General features: G+C 42.9%; 2 protein-coding genes across 6 annotated transcripts in view; both read left to right on the forward strand.

Annotated features, from left to right (window-relative positions):
- The window catches only part of si:ch211-200p22.4 (phosphatidylinositol-binding clathrin assembly protein), a 45,049-nt gene extending 22,747 nt beyond the window's left edge, over positions 1 to 22,302 (forward strand). For 2 of the 5 annotated variants that reach the window (XM_058068952.1, XM_058068953.1), the window contains 16 exons: positions 1,374 to 1,467; positions 1,537 to 1,648; positions 1,881 to 1,987; positions 3,055 to 3,096; positions 6,512 to 6,597; positions 6,665 to 6,788; positions 8,988 to 9,118; positions 9,408 to 9,511; positions 11,865 to 11,975; positions 16,311 to 16,451; positions 16,545 to 16,575; positions 16,650 to 16,782; positions 17,162 to 17,185; positions 18,703 to 18,759; positions 18,835 to 18,951; positions 19,040 to 22,302. In XM_058068952.1, the coding sequence (XP_057924935.1) occupies positions 1,374 to 1,467; positions 1,537 to 1,648; positions 1,881 to 1,987; positions 3,055 to 3,096; positions 6,512 to 6,597; positions 6,665 to 6,788; positions 8,988 to 9,118; positions 9,408 to 9,511; positions 11,865 to 11,975; positions 16,311 to 16,451; positions 16,545 to 16,575; positions 16,650 to 16,782; positions 17,162 to 17,185; positions 18,703 to 18,759; positions 18,835 to 18,951; positions 19,040 to 19,054 (1,429 nt within the window). In that variant the 3' untranslated portion in view covers positions 19,055 to 22,302. The remainder of the gene's footprint in view (positions 1 to 1,373; positions 1,468 to 1,536; positions 1,649 to 1,880; positions 1,988 to 3,054; positions 3,097 to 6,511; positions 6,598 to 6,664; positions 6,789 to 8,987; positions 9,119 to 9,407; positions 9,512 to 11,864; positions 11,976 to 16,310; positions 16,452 to 16,544; positions 16,576 to 16,649; positions 16,783 to 17,161; positions 17,186 to 18,702; positions 18,760 to 18,834; positions 18,952 to 19,039) is intronic. The other 3 variants (XM_058068956.1, XM_058068955.1, XM_058068954.1) reach the window with 3 other exon arrangements.
- A 146-nt stretch (positions 22,303 to 22,448) lies between these two features.
- Positions 22,449 to 26,189, forward strand: zgc:92429 (uncharacterized protein LOC445063 homolog). Its single transcript, XM_058068959.1, has 11 exons — positions 22,449 to 22,718; positions 22,811 to 22,995; positions 23,242 to 23,291; positions 23,396 to 23,452; positions 23,525 to 23,679; positions 23,757 to 23,860; positions 24,899 to 24,951; positions 25,071 to 25,141; positions 25,206 to 25,308; positions 25,380 to 25,562; positions 25,633 to 26,189. The coding sequence occupies exons 2-11, from the start codon at positions 22,932 to 22,934 to the stop codon at positions 26,071 to 26,073; spliced, it is 1,281 nt and encodes a 426-aa protein (XP_057924942.1). The 5' UTR covers positions 22,449 to 22,718; positions 22,811 to 22,931; the 3' UTR covers positions 26,074 to 26,189.
- The last annotated feature ends 87 nt before the right edge of the window (positions 26,190 to 26,276 follow it).

The following is a 26,276-nucleotide window of genomic DNA, read 5'->3' on the forward strand; positions in this document are numbered from 1 at the left end:
ACCACTGACCAATAAGATATTATAGTTGTCTCTGAAAGTGACGTCATCATTCATTGACTGCACGGATTCAGCGTAGATAGTACAGGCTTTAAACGTAAGGATTGGGCTGCAAAACTCTTGATTTTCTCCATGATTTTCAAGGGGAAAATTGTAGATCAGCTGTGGAGGGAATGGCTTCTAGCTTCTAGGGTTGTGTATGTTAACAAAGTCACAAAGTGGAGCTGTGTGCTTACAGTGCCCATAAAAAGGACAGACAGTATTTTATTTAATTACACATATCCATTATCTGGCCTGGTGTTCCTTTTAATCAAAGTGAAATGAATCCCAGATCGGTTATGTCGCTCCTTATTGCTGTCACGACGGGTCTTTATCAGCTCCTCTGAATTTCAGTGCTGCGAGGTCTTTTTTTCTTTATTAGCAACACCAATATACATGTCATTTAAGTTTGAACACGACCAGCATCATTCTCATATTTGCTTCCACATTCACCTGACACCCGGGTTGCAACTCAAACAAAAAGTTACATCTACACCAATAAAATAAAGTACTGTAGTAGTAATACAGTGTGTTAATGTGTCGTTAATGACATGGAACACTCATTCAGTCAGCGATTTTCCTTCTTGCATTCAGCAGCTTCAGTCGTGTTGCCTTTAGCAAGTATAACATCTTCATATTCTTCACACATTGTTCTTCCTGGGTGAAGTAAGCCGCTGTGCAGCCGGTGGATTCTTCATGTTTGCGTTTGGTCATCTTCTGCTATCATCAATGGCTGTATCACATACATTTAGGGCAAACACCGCTTTACGGACAACACATGACACTGTTGGGATGCATACTGATGTCATAGAGGTGTGAACACACCCAGTGACCATGCATAGGGTGCTTTGTTCGGTGGAATGGCTCAGGTGGTAGAGTGGTTTAAGTATTCTTGGGCAAGATACTAAACCCCCATTTGCCACTGATGCTGCATCATCAGTAGGTGAATGTTAGTGAAAGACCATTTACAATTTTGTGGAATAACACAGTACATGGCCTAGTTTGTGATGCTAAACGTTGCCTAACAGACACAATGTGCAAAAACCGGGCATTCAGAAACCAAAGCTCCAGTGTAGTTATTCAAGCCGTGTTGCCAAGCTCAGTTAATCATTTTCTGTGGTTAAATATTGACCTCAGCACTTTAAGTGAATTACGACTTCAATATGAGCTATTGAGTGCTCTTTATGAAACCAAAATCGGATCATATTCATCATTCTCATTTGTATCAAAATACCATCAGAAAACCAATATCAAACACACATCAGTGGGTAATGGTTCGTCATTATGTGTTCATTCATTGTGTTTTGTGTATTGTCTCATTTGCAACAATCGCACAGGACTGACGGCGTGATGCGGACCATGAACACAGAGAAGCTGATCAAGACGCTGCCTATAATTCAGAACCAGCTTGACGCACTGCTGGATTTCCAGGTACTGAGTGTGCGTGCGTGCAAGCTAATATTGGGAAATCTGTGTTCAACGCATCCTCCGCCTCCACAGGCCAACCCTAACGAGCTTACAAACGGCGTGATCAACTCCGCCTTCATGCTGCTCTTCAAAGACTCCATCAGGCTGTTTGCTGCTTACAACGAAGGGGTCATCAACCTCTTGGGTACCACACTCACCTTCACTTAAGTGCTCTTGTGATCTATCATACAAGTGAGGTAGAGGGGTGGGGGGGGGCGCTGCAGAGGCACTCATACGGCGGTTGTCATGGCAGCAGTGTAGGTTTCCAAAAGCATTCACTTATCATTTCTTTTTCTGGCTGCATTTTCCTCTTCCTCCTCCTTCTTCTTCTTCTTCTTCTTCTTCTTCTCCTCCTTGTCCTCCTCTGACTGCTGCAGAGAAATACTTTGACATGAAGAAGAACCAGTGCAAAGATGCTTTGGACATCTACAAGAAGTTTCTTTACAGGATGACCAAGCTGTCAGAGTTCCTCAAAGTTGCCGAGGTATACACACACACAGACACACACACACACACACACACGGCTTACTTTCCTCCTCCCGACAAAGATGGATACCCATGCGGCTCTCCTCCTCCCAGTGCACACACAGATCATCCCTCTTGTTCTCCTCCTTTGTTTCGAACAGACTTGAAACAGCAAGTCAACTGCCACAACATCAGCAACACACAAACCCTGCTCCAACAAACCTAATTAAATCCCATTGTTTCCTTCTAATTAATTTCAAGGAGCTCCCTGAACAAATCAGTTTTTAAGAGATAATTACAAATAATGGGGGGGGTCTGAAATTATTATTATTATTGTTATTATTATTAAAGAAAATCAGTCTACATTTAAGCATAAACAAGTAATTTGTTCCAAGTTGCAAATGTGTCAAGGCAGATCTGGAATAATGTTTTTTTTTTAACAACGTAGCATTGTCCCTCTTGGGATGTGAACACCTTGAAAATCCATTTGTGTGGGAATAACACAATGAGAGTTGGGAATATTAATAAGGAGATTATTATTAGAATGGGTGAGATCTCAGTGTTTGGTGCCATAAAAATGAATTCCATGAAGCACCACATTAATCTCTCTTGTCATTGCTTTCCCATGAATTCATCCAACATGAAATCAGAGCTCAAGTTTTTACTTTTCTAGATGTAACAGCCACTTTGGACGGTGCACTGGAGGGTGGGAGGCAGAACTAGAAGCCCTGATGGTGATTGTTTAATAGTCCTTGACCTAATGTTCTTTATCTGTGTCCAAAGAGTCCACGTGTGCACACAAGCGTTACATGTCCGAGTTGTTAGTCCTCTCGGAGGTGGATTTGGCGGTTTTTTTGTTGTTGTTACCATTTGATTCATCAATGCTGCCATTCATCACCTCTCCCACCACATTGGTCACGCACATTCGGCGCTCAGTGTCACGTCACAGTGTTTTCGTCTTGTTTTCGTTAGCGCATGAAGTAACGAATCCCATGTTTGTTTTCTCACATGGACCCTGCCCTCCCTTTTTTTTCTCCATTTTTTCCCCACCCACCTTCCTCCCTTCTTATTTGTTTTCCACGACAGGAAGTTGGAATAGATCAGGGTGACATCCCAGATCTCTCACAGGTCAGTGTGCATCTCACCTCTTTCTCTTACTCTGGTTCTCCACTCGTCTCTTTCTCTCCCTCTCCTCCTTTCACAACACTCATGTTTCCATTCATGGATTCACACCTTATTTAACCCCTGATTGCACCTTCCTCACTCACCAAGCACTCACCAATCCAATACTCTCATGGGTACATCTGGGTCAAGTATCAGATCGGTATCAGTATGATACTGGCAAAACTTACTGGATTGGATATTGGCAAAAATGTACATAAAACCTCTCCAATCTGATCTAAAAATCTAAAAGCCCAAACAATGCTCAATTTAATATTGCACGTGCAAGATTTTCAAATAGACTGCCTCTTGTTTGTATTTGAAGTAGCAGTAGTGTGAAAATCTTTGTCCCCTTCCTGATTTCTTATGTTTTTGCATGGTTGTCAAGCCTAAATTTTTCACATCAAGCTAATTTAAATATTACTATTTCATACGACACAACTGAACACAAAATGCTGTTTTTGAACGCAACATTTTATTATTAAGGGAATAAGAAAATCCAAACTTACATCGGCCTGTGAGAAAAAGTGATTGTCGCCCCTGTTAAAACATAACTGAGATTAATTGAGACCTATCAGTCTGGCAAAACTTATGAAACCATTTGTAAAGCTTTGGGACTCCAGCAAACCACAGTGAGAGCCATTATCCACAAATGCTGAAAATATGGAACAATGGTGAACCTTCCCAGGAGTGGCCGGCCAACCCAAATTACCCCAAGAGCGCAGCAACGACTCACAAAAGACCCCATAACAATCAAAAGAACTGCAGGCCTCACTTCACTACCATGATGGTAGTGTGATGGTCTGGGGCTGTTTTGCTGCTTCAGTACCTGGAAGACTTACTGTGATAAATGGATGGGTTCTGCAGCAGGACAATGATCCAAAACACACCACCAAGTCCACCTCTGAATGGCTGAAGAAAAACCAAATGAAGACTTTGGAGTGGCCTAGTAAAAGTCCTGACCTGAATCCTATTGAGATGCTGTGGCATGACCTTAAAAAGGTGCTTCATGCTGGAAAAGTCTCCAATGTGGCTGAATGACAACAATTCTGCAAAGATGACTGGGCCAAAATTCCTCCACAGCGCTGAAAGAGACTCATTGCAAGTTATTGCTTGATTGCAGTTGTTGCTGGTACAAAAACAATGTATTCAGTTGTGTTGTCATTGACTAACATTTAAATGTGTTTGATGGTCTGAAACATTGTAGTGTGACAAACGTGCAAAAAAATAAATCAGGAAGGGACAAACTATTTTTCATACTGTATAATTTAAGTTATGGCCAGGATGGCAACTTTTTACTATGTAATGCCGGGTTTGAGGTATCTTATTGTACACTGAAATTATAATTCCTCTCTAATTTGTTAAGCTTTTGTTTCACTTCATTCACTTTTATTAGTCATCTTTAAAAGGTGCTGCTGGGTCTGGTGACCAATCAAAAATGCTGTTAAAAAGCTATGTGCGTTTTAAAGTTCAAATTGAAAGCACCAGCAGTAGTGCATAACTTGAGTCAATGGCTTTATTAAGCAAAGTGCATGCCTATAGTTCTATAACTATGATAGTTATCGGTAGATACTATACAATCTTTATATTGTTATTATATTGTATATAAGCATTACTTTATATTGGTCTATAACTTGAAAAAATGGTATCAGGCAGTCCATACTCGTCCCTCTTTTTTTTTTTTTTGACTATTTCCAATGATCTTGTTGTTGGGAGTCAGGGAACCTCCCATGTCTTTTTTTTCCCCCATTGATTCACTTTTGCTGTTTAAGGCACTTTATAGATCGGGTGTGGCAGGCTCAGCTCTACTGTAACACTGCACCACCATCAGCAGCTGTGGGATGCATGGGTGAAAGTGGTACTAGCCGCAATAAGAAAGGGCCTCATCATGCAAAAAAAAAAAAAAAAGTCACAATGCAGTGCACTATGAATAGACAAACTCAGCGTGTGGACTGACTGCGTGGCTGTCACAAATTGTGTTTTCTTTTTCCTCCTATGTCGCAGAAAACAAAAGGATCATACATTGTAGGTGGTGGGTTGCATATTGTGTTGCTTCCCCCCTTTCCTTCCCACCCGTGTTGACACCACTGCATGAAGACCATCTTTCCTCAAAGTGTGTGATCTAGCTCTCACACACACACACAGACAGACAGCATGCACAGCTTGTTCTTGTCGTGCTTATAATATGTCTGTCGAGCCGGTGCAGATTGCTTTTTGCTCTCTGGCGGGCCAGACCGGCGCGACAAGCAAAAGGCCATGAAACCTCATGAATAGAAAATGAGGACTCGCCACGGCAGCCGTCTTCATCTGCATGACTCCTTGCTCCGGGTCCCACCGACTCATTGGAATTCTTTCCCTCCCGTCATGTTGTTTATCTCATTTCTGTCGCGAACACCGTCGTCTGCTCCACATGCACGGGACAGTTGCTTTAATCGCCACTGATCCAAGATTTACATTGTAATCATGCTGTGCAGCAGGAAAAAATATCAGTGCAGAATAAGATGATGGCTTTTGTCCCTAAACCTTGTATCATGAATGATTAATAGCAACACACACCTTTCGCTGTCTGTGTGTGTGTGTGTGCGCGCGAGTGTGTGTGCGTGTGTCACAGCAAATATTGACTCGGCCTACGAGGCCCCCTTCTCTTGCCTGCTGCGAAGTGCTCACAAGACAAAATACTTCCAGATGTGTGTGTGTGTGTGTGTGTGTGTGTGTGTGCGCACCCGCTCACAACCCTGTTAAGAACACACTTTGCATTCTTGTGGATGGTGACGTTGTCATATTTTCACTGTAGAGGAATTTCCTCTCCTCAGCATGCCGCGCGATAAGTCATACTGTGGATCTGAAGTATGGATTTGTGTGTAGAATGTAGCCGTCTGCTTTGATTTTTTTTCCTTTTATGAGGCGCCAAACAAACAGATGAATAAATGTCAACACGGACATGAAATTTGCAGCTACACAGTGTTGGCACGGTGCTAGTGTAACAGCAGTCCTCACACAGTCTGCCTTGGTAAACTTTAGATTTGAGCAAAAGCCCAAATGAGAACCGCACAGGCACTCAATCGTGGAAGGACGATGGCTCTTCACTTCGGATAAGAAGAACGGTGTATGAAAACTGAAAGGAACTGCATGACCTCTCCTCTTCTTACTCTGTGTTTCAAAGCTTTGTGTTGCTTCTCGACACGCCGTGTGAATATTTGCTGCATGTTGCCATGGCTACCTGTTAGAGCCTGAGCACTCCTGTGAGACCAGCTACGTGTGGGTGATGTACTGTATGTTGCTCACTTATACGTGGGAGGGGCTTATTGTGCAGAAAAGTTTATTTGATAACTTAATTTACTTCCTCTAATTGTGAACTTTGTTTCTGCCCATGTGTCCCAAGGCCCCCAGCAGCCTTTTGGAGGCTCTGGAGCAGCACCTGGCCTCCCTGGAGGGCAAGAAGACCAAGGAGCTGAATGCAGACACTAGGTAAACATTTCAAAGATGGCAGGGAAAATGCTTCAGTGCTTAATTTCCTTGGTCTCTCTTCTCGCAGAGCATCTACTCTGTCCAGCGCCGTCTCGTCCCTGTCCTCCACCGGCATGTCCTTCACCCGCATGGATGAGAAGGAGAAGCAGCTGGCACTGGAGGAGGAGCAGGCCAGGCTACAGGCTCTGAAGGTAACTGTCAGTGTCAACAAGGTCAAAGCCAAACATGTCAAACACAGAAGTGTGTTTGCTGTAATGATAAAGGTGAGAAACCGATTGTGAGAGCTGGGGGACAATGGGTCTTGTTTGGCTGTCTGGACACGCTCCGCTCCTGTCCATCTGGAGCTTCAGAGCAAACAGCAGCACTTTCCATTTGTTCCTTTTGCGACTCAGTCGGAATGCAAATATGGCTGACAGTTCTGTCATAGTCTCAGCGGCAGTTGTGGTGTTCATCTCAGATTGTGAAATAAAGTCTTTATTCCTTTGAGGATTGAAGCCTTGTGTCCGAGTGTGCTGAGTTACCATGCACTTTCTTTATTAAATTATTTTATTATGGAGCTAAATGACAATGTGTATATGAAAAGACAAACTTGCCTGTACATTTATTTATCAATGCATGATACCACAAAAGATGAAATATAGTCATCCCTGTGAAGCAGTAACACTTTTATGAAGGTCTATTGTATAATGCATTATGAGCGCATTCATAAGGCATAATAATGCATTGCAGCGGGCAACACAGACAGATGGAATATTAACGTCTTGCAAGTGTTTTTACCGGAATGAGCAGTAAAAACTGACAAACAGTGAAATCCCTCAATAAAACACTATATATGCATATGAGATGAAACAAAGCGGGCCACGAGTATCATCGTGCTTTGCCGTGCGTGCTCACCTGAGGCCCAGACCACTGGACTTGGATTCGAGTCACAATTTTGATGACTTTGGACTCTTGACAAGATCATCAAATTACTTGCAACTCGACTTGTGCTTTAGTCTGATGATTTAAATACTTTTCAATGAGTATGTGGAGTGAAATGTGTCCTTGAATGTGTCATGTGTTTATTGCTTGCACGGTCGATGGGTGCAAAATTGGATTTAATATTAATAAACTGTGAAAACCCGTTGATGACTAAATACGTATTTTAACTACTGGAGCCCTGTAAACATGATATAATACCCCTACAGTCGCCTTTACACTCTTTATTCTGTTCTTACACCACATTGTGAAGGCAATGGGATCACTGCAGAAACATAAGAGCCCCTCCAATTTACTTTTTTAAACTTCTTTTTTTTGTATACTTTTGACTGACGTGTAGAAGGATAAAGTAAGAAGCCCAAAAAACAAACCACTTCCACACAGAATGGGAAGAACTTTTTCCACTCTCTTGTCAGACATGCTATGGTTGACTCCATGCAGTGTTAAGGTAATGTAATCTAACATCAGTGTAACATTATTAGGGCTGACAAATGAAGGCGTCATTTTAATCTGATCAATCACGGGTTTTAAATGAATTAATCATTACTAATCACCATTAGCAACTATCTGAAATTATATATACAGGATTCTAAATATTATATTAGTATTATATGTATTTGTATGCATTAACAGCTCCAAATGAACCAAACATGTCAATTTAGCTAAAAGATACCACACAAGTCTAAACATCTATTTGTGTAACACTAGTCTCTTTAATGTCCTGTGATTGGCTGGCGACCAGTCCAGGGTGTACCCCGCCTTTCGCCGAAGACAGCTGGGAGAAGAAGTGAGGATAAGTGATAGAAAATGAATGAATGAATGTATTTGGGAGATGCTAAATAATGCTGATGACTTGTAAGGACTCAAATTTCCATCCTGTGACTTTTGAGTTGACTTGACTTGGACTTACTCGTCTTTACTTGAGACATGACTCGAGTCTTCAGATTAAAGACTTGCCACTTGCAAAACACTGACTTGTTCCCACCGCTGCCTGAGGCTACATGGTGCCAGCAAGGCTGAAATCACAATGGCCCAGAATCAAACGCAGCCTACGTTGCATTCAAATTCAAGTAAGAAATGAAAAATGTGGATGACGTGCAGCTTTTTAATTCCACTGCAATGCCTTCACAGTGCAGCAGACTTTAAACTTGACTTAAACTTAAACAAGTGTCTTCTTGCTGCACGTTGTTTTATGATTAAAGTCATGTAAAGTTTGCTCATCTTAATTCTGGAGCAGAGGACAATGACTGCTAATTCATCTGCATTGATTTGTGGCCTTTCTTGGGCTATTGATGTGCCTTTGTCCTTGTGTCCACCTCTCACTGTTTGGAACCTTGGCTGAATTTGCGTTGCTATTCTTTTCAATTGGCAAATAATTTTCTAAGATGCGTGTGTGTATTTGTGTGTGCCAGGACCAGCGTCTGAAGGAGATCAGCATGCAGACTCCACCCTCTGCCTCACCCAGCAGCCAATCAATAGGCAGCAACAACCACCACGTCACACAAACGCCAGTGTTGTTTGGCCCCACGCTCTCAACCAATAGGTGTGTGTGGGGTTTTTTTTTCTTTCTTTGATAGTGTCACTGACCTGAAGAAGTAACTGTGATAAATAAAGCCAAGTGTAGTCACTGAAGATGTCTTTCCTTAATGCGCAATTATTTATTCATGTTTGTCTTTCCATTTTCTGTGTACTCGCTTTTCGTCTTTCACTGGCCTGTTCCTGTTTCCCCTCTCAATTCCTAATCATCTTTCCCCATCGATTTGTCTATTTTTTTTTTTATCTTTCGTCTCCATAACACTTTAATTCCTCTCCAACTTCTTTGGCTCCCTCAGTGTCCCCAACCTGAACAGTGACCTGTTTGATCTTCAGCCAGCCTTCATCCCCACAGTGCAGAGCGCTCCTTCCATCTCTGCTCATGCCAACAGTGCCTGGGGAGGTACGGCGTACACACACACACACACTTACCTGCATTAAGATATGCTCAGAAGAACACATGGAGGCAATAAAGACATCAACCTGCGCAAATATGGATCTTGGAAGCACACTTGGGAGCCCCTCTATCTAGCCATGTATTTATTGACATCACCATATTTCCTGATCTCAACAACAAGAAATCCTGTGTAAAAGTAAACACACGTATGGTGTCTTGTGCCTCTTATGCATTCTCTTAGTTTTATTGTCCTGTCTGCATAGTACATTGCATCCGGGAAGTGTTCACAACACTTCACTTGTTTATGTGATGGCCTTAATTTATTATCTATATAATATATAATACATTTTCCCCCTGTAAATTCGGCACACAGAAGCCCATTATGTCAACGTGGTTAAAAACTAAGAAATCACATCTCATTTCATTTTCGACCGCTTATTCTCACGAGGGGTGCTGGAGCCTATCCCAGCTGTCTTCGAGCGAGAGGCGGGGTACACCCTGGACTGGTCGCCAGCCAATCACAGGGCACATAACTATTCAGACCTATGGAGTCGCCAATTAACCTAGCATGCTTTTGGAATGTGGGAGAAAACCCACGCATGCACAGGGAGAACATGCAAACTCCTAGCTGTGAGGCCTGCACGCTAACCACTCGTCCACCGTGAATCCCTAAAAAAAACACACGTATTTATTATACTTGGAATTCAAGAAGTAATATATAACATTGTGTATGTATTCACTACTTCTCCTGTACCTTTGGCAACAATTACAGCCTCAAGCTTGGCACACTTATCTTTGGGCAGTTTCATACGCCTATTCCTGTTTGCAGCTCTCAAGTTCCCATCAGTGTTGGTGCACGTGCCAATGTGTAAATAGTGAAGTGCTGTGATACTTTCCGGATGTGTTGTCAACACCTTTTAAACCCTGCAGCCAGCTTGTTTCAATCAGGATGTATTGCGGCTTTTACACAGCTTTATGACAAAGGATTTAATTTAAGCCTCTTCTTCCCAGCATGCTTTCTGGAGCATTAGTTTTGAGAAGAAACAAGCTCTTTTTTGTGTCTGTTTAATTTTGTCACATAATACTCTCATACCGATACATCAAGCTGTAGGATGTGTATGGGTGGATTTCCCCGTGCTTAGTTCTTCTTCCAAAGACTACTGAGCATCACTAGTTACCAAGCAACAACAATGCTGCCAGAAACGGCAAATATTCAAGGAAAACTGCTCCTTTTTATTTTGCCCATCATCCATAATCCTTATGTGAGACATGAGCACACATTTCCCCTTTCATGTGCATTAAAAATATTGAAAAACAGTTAGCACGAGGCAGCTAATAATACATGTAATGGCATTCACCTATTCCGACTATAAAGCCCTGTATTAATAAACATTTTATATACATTCTGTGACCGTGTATTAACAGAGATATCCATGAAAACATGCAATAGTAGCAATGACGGCTACTTCCATCAACAACAGAAGCTAAGCGAAATGCTAAGTCATTCTTGTAGCATTATCATGTAGCACTAATGATAAATGTTTCATTGACAAAATAAGAGCTTAATAAAAACTGTATGTCCCCGCAATAGAGATGTTTTTAAAACGAAAAAAGGAAGACTGCTGAAGCAATTGTTACATTAATTTGCTGATTATAAGGCTGTGTTATTTGCACTTTATGTAAATTTTATTTGCATACATTTTTTTATTTATTTAACTAAAATATATATATTGAATGTATTTATATTATAATTACCTTTTTTGATTGATTTTTATTCTGACTCACTTTTTTGTTAAAGTAAAATCTAAATATTGGTCTTTTTTATTAATAAGCCTGACTTAAGCCTTTAAATTGTTTCTTGCTTGATTTGTTCCATGAATTATTAGCAAAAGTTAAGATAGGTTTCATAAAAATCTTTGTGATCACATTTTATCATGTCATGTTATTATTCATTAAACTTTATTCAGGTTTTTTGTGAGTGGATTTGATTTATTATTGAAAACATTAATGAGATCAATTAAATCTATACAGTGTTAATATTTAATGGGCCCCGGGCCGGTCTGCACAGAAAAAATCAGGCCTCACCATCAAAAAGGTTAAGAACCCCTGCTTTAGAACACACAAGATAGGGAAAGATGTCTGTTCATGTGTCGCTTAAGGATTGTAAATGATAGACTTTTTACATTTTTTTAAAAGGTGAATTTTCCTTTAAGACTGTCGTGTCCGTGATCAAGTCCGAAACGTCATATGATTTAATAAATAGCCTAATTGCTGAAAGTAGATCCACAATATGTCATCTCAGCTGTTTTTTCCTGCTCCAACTTAAACCACGCTTTAATCTTGGACCTACATCCCTCAGGACTGGAGAGCCAGCCTCTGCAGCAGAGTGCGTCGGCCATGACTGTAGATTTTGATGCCGTGTTTGGGAATAAGGCCGCTCTCGCTAACGATGGAACACAGCCAGAAGCCGGTAAAACCTTTTTTTCCCCCCGTCTGACTGTCCAGACTGGAAACTAAAACTTTTTGGCTTTGCGGGCAACACCGGCGTCGCTTGTGATTAACCTCTGCAGTTTCTGCAGCTCGTGGGCTCTACTAACTCACCTTGGCTCCACTTCTCACCTGTCTTGGCTAAGGTTGAACTGTTATCGATGTATTAAATAGGTGCATTTGCCTCAGAAAGAAGTCTGTGATATGAAAGGGCCTTTTGTTTTTCTTGGAGTACATGGCTGTCTGCCCTGGTTTCACTTTTGCTTACTCAACGGAACACTTTTCCTCTCAAGCTTCTAGTGCCTTCCTGCCTGCTCGCGTCTAATCAAGGTGCAATTATTTGGCAGTGCATCTCCACAGTGACAGTTCCCATCAATCAGAATTGCTGCTTGAAGATGGCTAGCTATAATCAGCCAGCTGTTTCCCATCTGCTGTTGCTGCATGTACCAGTTGCTGTGCTTTTTTTTTTTTCCTCGTTTCCATTCATGTTGAAAATGAAGAATTACAGTATAGAAAGGGTGTCCAAACAGTTTAGCATTTTACTTCACATACTGTAGTGTCATCAGCTTTAAATTTTTTTTGTAAATTTTTATAGTAAATAGTAGTTTGATGGCGCTATCTGCGTGCTGCAGCTATGAATCCAGAAGCTATTCATCAATATCTTCAAGCAGGAAGACACTATGATAAGATAGGAACAATGCTGTATGCTTGTAATTGTTTATTTATTATTATTATTGACTATATTAGCCATTTGGTGAGGTCTAAGCTTTGCATTGACATTATATACCAGGGGTCTCAAACTCAATTTACCTGGGGGCCCACTGGAGCTAGGGTCTGGGCAAGGCTGGGCCGCATCAGTTTTTCCAAAAAAAAAAACAAAAAAAACATTTATTAAAAACAGAAAAATATACAAACTTTTTCAGTGCTTTGGTTCCGATTTTCTACAATAAAAGCTCTGATAAAACATTCCACTGTTCTCAAATATCTTAATTTTTATTTTTCTGCACAAAATAAGATGAAACAAAAATAAATAATAATATAAATAAACAAAAATAAATAATAAATAATAAGTATAATAATAATAATAATAAAACGGCAAATAATAAAAACTTAAGAAACCACATATAGTTGGTGGGTAGACAAATTATTTTTTCAGATTAAAATTAACAAAGCATTATTAGAAACCTGTAGACATGACAAAACACGACTATAGTCACATTTACACTTTTTTTATTTACAACCTATTGCACAACTGCAGGGTCTTGAGACACATGCTAACTCGCAAAATAGAGAGCTAGCGACCTACACGGTAGCCTTCAAGTTATTTCCACACGGATAGGGAGGATGACTATTAACAGTTATTTAACCTTTAACATGAACATTAATCAAACGTAATAATGTTTTCTGGGTATATGATACCATACAGCATCCATATCAAACTTGCGCGGGCCGCACTGACATTAAATTTTCATATCAAGGTGGGGGCCTCGAACTAGGTGTCCTGCGGGCGACATTTGGCCCACGGGCCGCATGTTTGAGACCCCTGTTATATACAAAATAAGATTAATAGTGAATAAGGTGAGAAGTCCGGCCCCCATCTGGCTTCCAGAGCAAATAGCGGGAATCTACTGTAATAATGAATCAGCTTTATTTTTAGAGTGTCCTCGGGGTTCATAAAACACAAGGGCCCAGAAGCCACACTTTGGACAACCCTGCAGCAACTGCTCAGTGGTTGCCGCTTGGTGACTGTTTCTGTGACGTTGGTGTTTTATGCTCTCTACATTAAGGCCAACATCTGGCCGACTGGCAGCGTCTCACTACTGTGACTTTCTGTTTGCCAGATTGGGTGTGAGTTGTCCTTGTGCAGATGTCTGTTTCGACTCACGCGTCCTGTCATTTTTGCCTTGTCTCACCTCACCGCTTCTGTTTTGTTGCTGTTGTTGTTGTTCATATTATTGTGTCGCTCCCCATCATGCTTGGTGCTGCAAAGAATCACCCAGGCATCTCTGTTCCACTTGCTTGCCTCCTCCTGCTTTTATCCGACATGTTATTTACTGTGAAAGCTGTCTTTTCTTCTCCTTTTTTTGTGTGCAGCATCTTAGCACGTTTGCTCTTCTAATAGAACACTCCATGTTTCATCACTGCCCCCCCCCACCCGCTCTCCGTCATTTCTCACTGTCCTTTGCTTTGTTTGATCTTTTTCAGTCTTTCCTTCCGTTTACCTTCGCTGCAGTCCTGATTTAGCAGAAGTGAGCAGCATTCACTCAAAACGATGCCGAGGGGTTTCATCCCAGCGACAGCAAAGAAATTCTATATTATGGAATGAAATAACTTTTGATTTTGACTCGTTTCACTTTGCTCATTCCCTCCTCCTCCCTGGGTTCCCTTTCTCCCATCTGCTAGCTGAACAGGAAAAGCCTGTATGTCTTGTGTCAGCACCACTGTCAGAGCTACAAACCACTTCCTAGTTAAATATTATTCCTCGCTCCCTCCTTCCTTTCCTTTTTTTTGTTCTTGTGTGTTTCACTGGGTCACCATGGTCATTTTTCAGCCTGTTTTCTTCTGTCTTTTAAAGCCACTTTGTCCTTTCCTCCCTTCTCGCCACACATATTTAAAGCGCCCGCAGGCTTGTAGCGGCAAAACACAGTACAGTGGAACCTGTTCATGTCGACAACCCAAACTTGCACATTTACTTGTGATGTTGATGTGATGTTGGGCAGAGACATAGAAGAATGGATGGTGAATTATTTTAGATCCCAAAGCAGTTTGTTGACATAATTGCACTCCCTTTGTACATGTATGTTTATTTGGATTCTTCTGTTTTCATTCATTCATTTTCTACCGCTTATCCTCATGAGGGTCGCGGGGGTGCTGGAGCCTATCCCAGCTGTTATCGGGCGAGAGGCGGGGTACACCCTTGACTGGTGGCCAGCCAATCACAGGGCACATATAGACAAACAACCATTCACACTCACATTCATACCTATGGACAATTTGGAGTCGCCAATTAATCTAGCATGTTTTTGGAATGTGGGAGGAAACCGGAGTCCCCGGAGAAAACCCACGCATGCACGGGGAGAACATGCAAACTCCACACAGAGATGGCCGAGGGTGGAATCTAATGTTTTGAAATGCTGATTGTCTCAAGTAAACCACTGTCATGATGATAGTAATAGTAATACATAGTATATCATAAATAATATACTTTATCAAAGGCAAATCATACTGTTATTCTGATCCTATTGTATTGCTGCAATGAGCCGAGTTCAAAACATAGTGCTGCCAAACGAAGGAGTGTATCTGTCTGTCTCTGTCGGGTTGCATTATGGAGGTTTTAGAGCTTCCGGACCGCCATTGTACTGCTGCTGCACAATCAGAGGTGGACGTCCTCTTCGGTTGGATACTTGACCTTTTGTATTTATTTATGGACATTACGCACTTTTAATACGCAATAATGAGGTGTGTTATGAAGCGGAGTTATGGTTGCCACAGTCTGCGTCATATCGGGCATGCGCTTTGAGCACAACCAGAATATAGAGCAGAGCGGGATGAATGCCACGGTACAGTGGACTGCTGCCATTATTCATGTTGATGGTGAGTAATGATAATGGTGATTAAGGTTGCAGACAAGTCCGTACATCTACGTGTTTTGAATTAATAAATATGAAGTAACCTTGATCAAATGTAGAAGTACTACAGTTTCTGCTTGGATATTAACGCGTGCTCCAACATCCACACGTCACTTGCTGACTGTGGGAACAACACGGTTCCAATAATCCTAGCACACTTCCATATTACATTTGTCATCATTCGAGGTAGCAGTTCCATAGTTAACAGTCTTATTGGCTTCTGGCTATTCTTTTCTCGTGAAACAGTTAGTCTCCAAAACGAGAAATCTCATCATGTTTTAATCTCGCTAGATCTCTTGACGCCACTAATGATGTACATTGGGATTTTGTTATTTGCTCTGTCTGAAGCTTGCTTTACATTGAACAGGAAGTCACTGTGTGCATATGCTCTGTGGTATATTGCTGCTCTCTACCATGTATGCGCATTTTAGTGATAAGAACAAGGTGGACCTGGACTTGGATGAGTCGGTCAACATAGACAGGTTGTTGGCATTGGAGTGGTTGTGGGCTTAAAGCGGGTTACACTGCATTACTGACTCATTATCTTAAATGAATTGAGGCTGGAAATGGCTTATTGGCATTTGCACCTCCTGACAATGCCTTGACAAAATCTATTATATCTTGTGTGTGCACGACAGCGTACAGTCCATATTTACATGACAAGATTGCATGATGTGCTGCTACCTCAGGTTTTGACACCCTGGGAGATCTGTTGAAGCCTACGGTTCCTGCACACACGGCGCCTCCTCTACCCCCTCAAATGGTCTTCCAGTCTGGAGGGAAGCTGCTTGCTAATGATCTGGACTCCTCCCTGGCCAACCTCGTAGGCAGTGAGTGAGACATGCACATGCTCTATATGACGCAATACTAAAGTTTAGTCAAATGTTATGAAATGCACAACAAACGTTGTCCTCTCTCCTCAGATCTGCAGTTTGGTGGCACAACATCAAAGAAGTAAGACTTACGATGCCTTTCTTTCAAGTATTGTGGCTTTTAGCTCACATCCCGAGCTTATTACTTCTCTCCAGGCCGGAGATGCAGTGGAGCCAGCCTGGTGAGAAGAAACTGACAGGAGGCCAGAACTGGCAGAACAAGACCATGTCCACCACCCAGTGGAGCCCGGCCCCCATGGTTGCACAGCCCATGCCTGTGCCACATGTGGTAATACGCATAGTCCTCATCATACAGTATGTTGCATGCAAGCGAAAGAAGACTCCTCAGATGTGTATTTTTTTATTACGACCATTTGCTTGCTGTCACTTCCCCCTTCACTTTGACCTTCTTATGCTCTTCTTGTCTGTTTTGCAGACTTGTGCTTTTGTCTTCCTGTCCTCCTTTCTTTGTGTTCCCTTGTATATCCGTTTTGCTTCGTCATCTGCTTGCACAATTTTTATCATTATTATTTGATCCTGTTTGTCTCATGTGTTTTTATGTGTTTTGTATTAACCCTCATTTGTCCGTTTCCTCTCCTCACTTTTCTCTATCTTTGTCTGCTCATCTTTCTGTCTTTTGTCTCTTCTTCCTTTGCACCCTGATGCAGAATGGAATGTTCTATACTAGTTATGTAAGTACCCTAACAGTTGCTCTATGATATGTGCTGACATAATCCCCTTTCTATCATGCGTTCTTCCGTCTTTTGGTACAATTCAGGTGCATTCACACGGGGGGTTGGTGTTCTGCTCTCATTCTAAACTTGGTGCTAAATCGTTAAACTGACGAGCTTCAATCAACCCCTTATAAGTCTGTTAAGATGTGGAAAAGGGTGAGATTAAATAGGATGTCCATAAAAACTAAACAAAGTCCAGGTTTGTGCTGGTGGATGGTGCCTTTGTATTAATTTTGCTAGTGCGCTATATGCTAGCGCTTCTAGCTCTTCAGCCATGGTCACATTGAAACAAGCCCCCAAATAGCTGTCCTCAGCTATGCCTGCCATAAATTAGCAGCTGTAACCCACATTTTAGCTTGCAGTTAAAAGAAAAAACACTTGCATGCCAAGGTACCGCTGTGTAAATGACAATGAAAAACATACAAGCAGTTCTTCTGTACCTTCTCGCTTCTCTGTGGCAAGTCAACTTATTCCGTGACGACTCAAATCCCAGCGACAGTAGATACAAATAATTTTGGTCTTGTTGCGAGAGTCATCAATCAGTATCAATCAATATGTGCAAATGAGATTGGCGTTTCCTGGTGGAAAAAAAAAAAAAAAGGTGGAATAAAAGTAAGCAAATAAATGCCATCAAGGACGGACAGGTGTATTTTTCTCCACAACACAAGACAATGCAGACTAGCAGAAAGAGAGAAAGTGGTGCAAGGTACGCCATCATATGATGGCTTGGTTAGTGCTGCATCAAAGGAGTAGCCTTGCTGTCCCTTTTCAGCATATTTCATTTCATTTTATCAAGAAAAAATATTCGATATTACACAAATTTGCTTAGCTTTTTTGTTCAGATATTGTGTTCAAATATTCACATCGTACCGGTTTCATCATCAAACAAGGACACCCCTAATGTATGTGAAGCAGCTGTGAAAACACACATTGTATGATAGGTAATTGCTTTCATGCTAAAATATTACTGCTATTGCCTCTCTGTGTGCTTTGTAGGGAAAAATGGTACTTGGTAACTCGGCTAATATTAATTCAAGTGAGTGCAATATTGTGTCGTTGACATGCTCTCCACATTGCCTCTTTGCCGATCAGGAACCAGTGGCTATTTCACATTGTGTGGTTTGAAAATGGACCCTCATGCTCAGATCGTTGTGAATTGGGCTTGTCAAGTATGGAGGGCAGGGCTTAAATGCTCCTGGTTAATGACTCCCAGTGGGATTCCACTAAGTACCTCTCCAGCTGCATTTCTGCATTGTTGTACTCCTGGTCAGTTTTACGGGTTCGCTCCTGGACGGGGAATGGCATTTATTCTTTCCGGTGTCAACGATTCATGCTACATACAGCCTCTGTGACTTTTCCACGGATGACAGCTCATAAACGCCATTAAAATTCCCCAAGGGTGTTCTGGTATGTTGGTGGCCGCCTCAACTTTTTCGAGCAATTCTGAGTCATTTCCCGTTTCTCCCCCTCTGAAGGCTCCAGCTTCCATGGCTTTCCCCATGACGACACCGCAAGTGCCTGTGTACGGAATGGTGAGGGAACAGTGCACTCTTGTGAAGCTGTGTTGGGACTGTTCACAATCTTGCGTCTTCTTATGTCCTCTATAGGTCCCTCCCCAGGTGGGTCAAGTGGGTGGGGTACCAGTCATGGCTCCTCAGCCAATGATGTACAACCAGCCTGTCCTCAGACCCACTAACCCCTTTGCACCCATGCCTGGAGCCCAGGTCAGACCACATGAAGTAACACTTGACAAAAAGTAACATTTTACTGTGGAATTTCTCACAAAGCTGAGTTTCTTTATTTTCTATTCAGATGCAGTTCATGTAATCCAGTCAACAGAGCCAGGGGAAGCAGAGGGCCAAAAGCGACAAACTAATAAAAAAGAAGAAAAGACGATCCTGAGGAATGATTTGATCAAGCTAAGAGGACAAAGAGACTGAACACCAACCAATGTCCCAAAAGAAGTAATTACCTACAGAGGCTGGCAGGGCCTGATTGGTCGTTGTCTGAATCAACATGCAGAAGTGTGTGTATGTGCGTGCGTTGTGGTAAACATCTGAGCTGTGTACGTATGGCTGCGTTGAGGGATGTTTGAGGATGCACATGAGTGTTGGATGCTCTCTGCTGCCACATTAGCTTTATTTCATACTGGTGCTATTTGCTCCCCTCTGGGCTCTTGACAGCCTGCAACGGCCATCCAGAGCACTTTGGAGAGGACCTGTGTTTGTGTGTGTGTTTGCGTGCGCGTTTCTGCTGTTGCTTCAGACAACTACCCTGCTGTCAAGCCACTGCCTCGTCTGCCGTCCCACGGTCCAATCAGTGAACGAGTCTCCTCAAACGTGCTCATTGTCAGGACCTCTTTGTACTTTTTGTTTTCTCGCCCACACTCATGATCGTTGAGATGTTTTCTTCATATGCGTATTAAGCCAAATAGTTTTCTCTGCTTAAAGCAACAAAGGCACAAAGACGCAGGGCCAAAGTTGTGATAGCTTGCAAGCATGGTAAAGAGGTGAATCCCGTCAGGTCTCTTCTAAAGGCCCACTCGCAAGGATTGTTTTGGTGGCCAGCATGTCTGAGCTCCTTTCTTTGGCAAAGACAAGTGCAGAGCTTACTGAAATTTGCACCATGACTTCCTTCATCTTGTCTACCCTGCCCACTATTATCCTCTCCAGCAAAAGCATTGCCCATATTTGTACCTTTCCGTGATCAAGCCCACCATGATGATGGTGGTGGTTGCCTGTGATTTAGTAGATTGTTCATTAGATGGACCCATGTAATGGATAAATAGGCTGTCTGTTGTGATCCGTGTATGTCATTTTTCATTTAGAAATCACTTAAATTGCACTGATTCTATTTAAGTGTCTTTAAGTCCCCCTCCCCGTCCCTCTCACCTCCTTTGGGCTCAAATGTCTCGTCAAAAAAAAAGTCTGTTATAGTATACTTCACAATGATTTAACTGCGTTTTGATGTGCGATTATGTTTTCCATTGAGGGCTATTTTTCAAGGTCAGACTGTCAAGAGTTTTGCACTTTGTGTCAAAAGTGAAGGGGGGGGGGGGGGTGAAACTTCAAATGCAACAACATTTTTAAGTTTGACAACAATACACCAGCCACTTTAGCAGGTAACCAAATATTCCTGCCGTTTGAACAATGAACTCTTTTTCTACTCTTGGCCGCTAGTGATATAGTCCAGTCGCCTCACGTCCATCTTCGCCTTGTTGCTAGTCGTTCTATCTCTAGGAGGCTTGTCTTATTGTTTGCTGTGTGTAGATATGTAAAGATAAACAATGCTAGTGATAGTCTCAGGCATCACTGTTGCTAATGATTAGATATTGCGCGCTTCTTGTTGCAGTCTTGTGTTAGCGTTAGACTCCTCATCGTACGCTCCTCGTAGACTAAACGTGCCGTAGATTTCCCCGCCACGTCCTGTACTCCTAGTTTCTTTGACTCTTTCTTGGTGTGTGTCGCTTTTAGATACAATTCTGATACAGGCTGCTTTGTTTCACTTCTCATCCTGCTCTTCTGGTGGATGTTTTCTCTATCAAAACCTGGTCATCTGTGCCTCTTTTATTGATGTCAGCAGCCTACGCGGTCTCTGATTGGACTGTTGAATATCCAGAGGAAATCATTTTATCCGGGTCTTGGGTCACTAAGACTAAGAACACTCAGCACTTTTCTACAACATGTTGCAGTTTGAAGGTGGGCCTGCTGTGAAGTGCTAACTCTCTGGCAGCTTCATCAGGTCCTGTTTAATAAGTGCAAGCTGTGGAGAAAAGACAATCGCCGCTCTTGTCAAGGTCAAACTGTGGAGGACCTAAAATTGAGCCCTAAGGACGCCACAGGATTCAAACCTATGTACACTATATAACCTTGGTGAGGAAGTAACTAAAAGCTTATCATAGCCCATCAAGCCGCAGTGGCATTCAGCAGCTTCTTAGCAAGGGTTTAGCTTCTTTGGGACCATTTGGAAGGAGAAACCTGGTCACTCATGGGGGAGAAGAGCTACATGCGCTTTTCATTTGGAACTGAAGCAAAACCTTTGTAAAAAAAAGTACATTTAGCTTTTGAATTCCCACTTGCACACAATGGAATCAGCAGCAGCAGAATGCCCCCACAACCCCCCCTCCCGACCTGATGTAAGAAGGTGAAATATGAAATCAAACCACATAAAACCTCACTAACTCAGCTTCATTTTTTTTTTTAATACTAACTTGTGTGACTTCTGTTTCTTATTACAAAGCGTCTCTTGCATGGGGGGCCCCATCGAGTGTAAAACACCCAGATGGCCTTCTTTTGGCCTGAGTGACTTGTTGCCCTGTGGAGGTGGATTGTAGCGTGGCGCTTAGATGTTGCTGTTCATGGCTGGTGAGTTCATGTTCATGACTGGTTTGATACCGGGAGTTGGGACTCGGGATAAGAATTCCTGCTAGCTACAGTGTTGAAGGAAAACATGGATAAGCCTTGATGTCATAAATGTCTTCTTATCTGTATCGCTTTCCAAGGTCAGTGAGTGCATGTTCTTGATTGTCGCCCCCACCCAAAAGCATGATGTGACCGTAAAGATGATCCATTTTGTCCATACAACCTTTTTCTTCTCATTTTTTTATCATTGTTATTCTTGCTCTGTTAGTGGAGCCACTGTTTTTTCTCCAGCAGTGTGGCGCCACCTGGTGTTCACTACAGCTTTGTGCGTTACTTAAGAGAAAGAACCAGGACACTCATGCAGAGAACACACCCTCCTAACATCATAACCTGCATTATATTCAGTTATGCTTTTTTTTTGTTTTCATTGTAGCTAATTATGTAAGATAGCACAGATGTTATATTCCTGCTCATGTATGGGGAGGGGGGGTGGGGGGAGCCCAGCATTCAGTGATGCCAAAGGCAACACCTTTTGATCTCTTTGTACATGATTTCTATTTATTTAATGCAGAATTATATGGATTGTGTCCAGCATGGAAAAAACAAAGCAACAAAAATCACAGGCTTTTATTTGACAGCAGTATACTTGTTTTTTGTTTTTTTTCAGAGGATTGTTTTTCTCTTTTTTGGAAGAAATAAAGTCATTTTCCATTCCTAGGTGTGTGGTGTATCGTTATAATAATGGATTCCATTTTATAGCGCTTCTCAATGACGTAAGCTAATTAGTCATTGACACATTGGTGGTGGTAAACTACGTATGTGGCTACAGCTGCCCTGATGGAAATACGGCTGCCAAAAGATTCATTCACATTCATACACCAGTGTTCTAGGCAAGGTGGGTGTCTTGCTCAAGGACACGATGACTATGACCGGGTGAATGGAGTGAGGACTGAACCGTCAACCTTCCGGTTCTATACCTCCTGAGGCACTGCCGCCCTCATTGCTAATCTTTATCATAGCTTTAATTAACCTAACTGTGTTTTGTCATTTAAGGCCAATGACGATTTGTGTCAGGTTTTGGGCCTCCTGTGACCGCCAACTCCCACCAACAGGAATGTCCACCCACGGGGGTACGAACGTTTCCCCACCCCCCGCCTTCGTAGATAAACCTCGACAGCTGTAGTGTGCGACAGGAGTGCTGCTATTTTGGTCTTTCTCTCAGCCCAAAAGAGAGCGGCCTGTTCCCTTCCCCTTCTGGATATCTCCATGGAAAGTTCTGGAAAGGTGGCCTCCAGACTTGAAGAGACCACAGAGTGCTCCAGGAGGAAGGAAGACGAGTCGACATGGCGCTGCTGTGCTACAACAAAGGCTGCGGACAGCAATTTGTGGCAGACAAGAACAAGGATGGTGAGTTCTTACTGTTGGCGTCTTAAGGAGCCTGCATGCGGTCATGCTGTTGGTCTGTCTGGTCTTTAAGGAACAAAGATATACATTCATAAAAGTTGCTTACAAAACAATAGGATGAGAAAATGGACATGAGGCAATGTACTGTTTTAAGTCAAAGCAATGAGACGTGATAAGCATCATGTCTGCCGCCATGTGCTTTATATGGCTCACCATGTTAACGTGTGTCTGCATGCTCTCCTACTGAAGATTCCTGTGTCTTCCATCCTGGAATCCCCATCTTCCACGATGCCCTAAAGGTACAACAATGTTCCAATGTTTTTTTTTTAATTTCATTATTTTACATGTTTTAAAAAAATGGAAGGGGAGTGAAAAAGAACCTAAATGTGTCTCCATCCTGCAGGGTTGGTCATGCTGCCGCAAGAGGACCACAGACTTCTCAGAGTTCCTGTCCATCAAGGTAGCGCTTGTCTCATATTAAAGGCAACATGATGTTTTTTGGACTTTAGAGGGAGTATCTCTTCTCAAACAGGGCTGCACCCGCGGGCCCCACAGCAACGAGAGACCAAGCGAACCTCTAGTACCCGAGGTGTCGTCAGACAAGGCCACCAGCAAACACGCCAACGGGCCGGAGATCATTTACCAAGGACCCAAATCTGCTGAAAAGCTGCAGAAAGAGAGACCAAGGTTAGTGTATTATAATGTGGATGTGGCCTGTCATTGTATATAAGATGCTGTGTAAATACCAGCATTGCTGTGCACAGTTCAGACGAGCCAAAGGCCAAACTGCCCGTCAAAGTGTCAGCGTCGCTGGCAAGGGAACTGGAGAAATTGGACATCAGCACGCGAGCCAAGAATGAGAAGAAAGGTAGGAAATAGCTTCTACTGGCGATGGCTGAAACCTGGAAAATGTAGTCATGGTTTAGGTCATCCAAATACAATAGTACACCTTGTACAAAGGGGCGGCCTAGTGGTTAGCGCACTGACCTCACAGCTAGGAGACCAGGGTTCAATTCCACCCTCGGCCAACTCTGTGTGGAGTGTGCATGTTCTCCCCGTGCATGCATGGGTTTTTTTTCCTCCCACATTCCAAAAACATGCTAGGTTAATTGGTGACTCCAAATTGTCCATAGGTATGAATGTGAGTGTGAATGGTTGTTTGTCTATATGTGCCCTGTGATTGGCTGGCCACCAGTCCAGGGTGTACCCCGCCTCTCGCCCGAAGACAGCTGGGATAGGCTCCAGCACCCCGCGCGACCCTCGTGAGGAAAAAGCGGTAGAAAATGAATGAATGAATGAATGAACCTTGTACAAAGAAAAACTGGTCATTGGTTTGCAACTGGTGGTTAGCGCGCAGACCTCACAGCTCGGAGACCAGTGTTCAATTCCACCCTCGGCCATCTCTGTGTGGAGTTTGCATGTTCTCCCCGTGCATGCGTGGGTTTTCTCCGGGTACTCCGGTTTCCTCCCGCATTCCAAAAACATGCTAACATGTTAATTGGCGACTCCAAATTGTCCATAGGTATGAATGTGAGTGTGAATGGTTGTTTGTCTATATGTGCCCTGTGAATGGCTGGCCAGGTTGTACCCCGCCTCTCAACCAAAGACAGCTGGGATAGGCGGTAGAAAATGAATGAATGAATGGTTTGCAACTGTGTAATTATATATTTATATAATTCCGGTTTGTCAAATTTGGAAAATTAGTTGACACATGACCAAAATTTGCTGCTCAAATCAAGGTTAGAACTCGACACTGAATAAACGCCATCAAATCCATGTTTCAGTGTTGCATTTGTGTCATGGCTCCATGTCACGACTGAATTGAATCGACGTTGTTTCAATGTCGTGTTCAATGTCCAGCAACTGTCATGATGATTTACACTTCATTGGTTCAATCTGTTGCCAGAGAGTCAAGGTGTGGTCCAAGGGACGCGGTGCAAGAATGCAGGATGCAAAACTGTGAGGGCCTTTTCTTGTTTATTTTTTTTGTACTAAATCAATGACATGACGTGTAATTACACATATTGAAATCTTTTTACTGTCCATACATTGTGTATATAAATGTTGTTGTCGTTCAGGTCTATGAAGGCAAGGAAACTGACATGGAAGTCTGCACACATCACCCTGGAGGGCCAGTCTTCCATGAGGGGTAAAACATGTACACACACACATATGTGATGTTGGCATGTAAGTAACCTCTGACCCCTCCTCAGCTACAAGTACTGGAGCTGTTGCTGCATCAAGACCATGGACTTCAACGTCTTCCTGGACCAGAAGGGCTGTACAACAGGGAAACACCGCTGGATACCCAAACAAGTAAGTCCTACAAGAGAAAACACGTATCCGTCTTGTTTCTTTCTCAACCTGGCCTGCGCTTGTGTCGACAGGACAAGAAGAAGGTGGCTTGCCGACACGACTGGCACCAAACGGCAAACAACGTTGTCATGAGCATCTACGCCAAGAACGCCAACCCTGACATCAGCAGCGTTGAGGCCAACGGGACGGTGGTCTCCTGCCAGATCCAGTTTGAGGATGACAAGCTTTTCAGGAGAGACTTCCACCTTTGGGGGGTGAGTGCCTGCTTACGGTGATATTTTGCTAACGCTTCCCACAATCCTCCTCCCATTTCTTCGCTATCAGGTCATCAATGTCCAACAGAGTGCCGTCAACATGGTGCCCTCCAAAGTGGAGATCACCCTCCGCAAAGCCGACCAGGTGGCGTGGGGCAAACTGGAGGACCCCGGCTACAAACCGGAGCCAGAGCCTGTAGAGGAAACGGCAGCGGATGCCCCTGAGCCGCAGCGCCCCGACTGGGACATTGACGACGATGACATCAGCGACTCCGATGAAGAGTGGGCCTACGACACGCCACGGAAGGACACTCAAGAGGAGACAACAGGCCCTGGCAAGAGGCAGGCGGGAGGGGAAGACATGCAAAATGAAAAGAGGAGGGAGGTGGAGCAGGAGATGAGGAGGGCTATGGAGGAGAACAGGAAGGCAGAGGAGCAGAGGGAGAAGGTGATGGAGCTGAGGAATCAGGAGGAAGAGGAGGGATATGAAGAAATGCCCGAACTGGAGTAAAACCTCAAAATGAAATCCTTGTGTTTATTTATCAACCTTTTTATGTGAGACAGTTTGCATGGAATAAAACATTTTCTTTGTTTAGATGCCTTTTTTTGCTTTGTCACATCCTGGGATATTAATATTCAGTATTCTGATCAACGCCTCGTCACCTCACTGCACAGCTGGGACCAGCCACCAAGGCATTCAGAATTAAGCCTGCA

The sequence above is a fragment of the Doryrhamphus excisus genome, chromosome 3 (assembly GCF_030265055.1).
Source record: "Doryrhamphus excisus isolate RoL2022-K1 chromosome 3, RoL_Dexc_1.0, whole genome shotgun sequence".
Taxonomy (NCBI): domain Eukaryota; kingdom Metazoa; phylum Chordata; class Actinopteri; order Syngnathiformes; family Syngnathidae; genus Doryrhamphus; species Doryrhamphus excisus.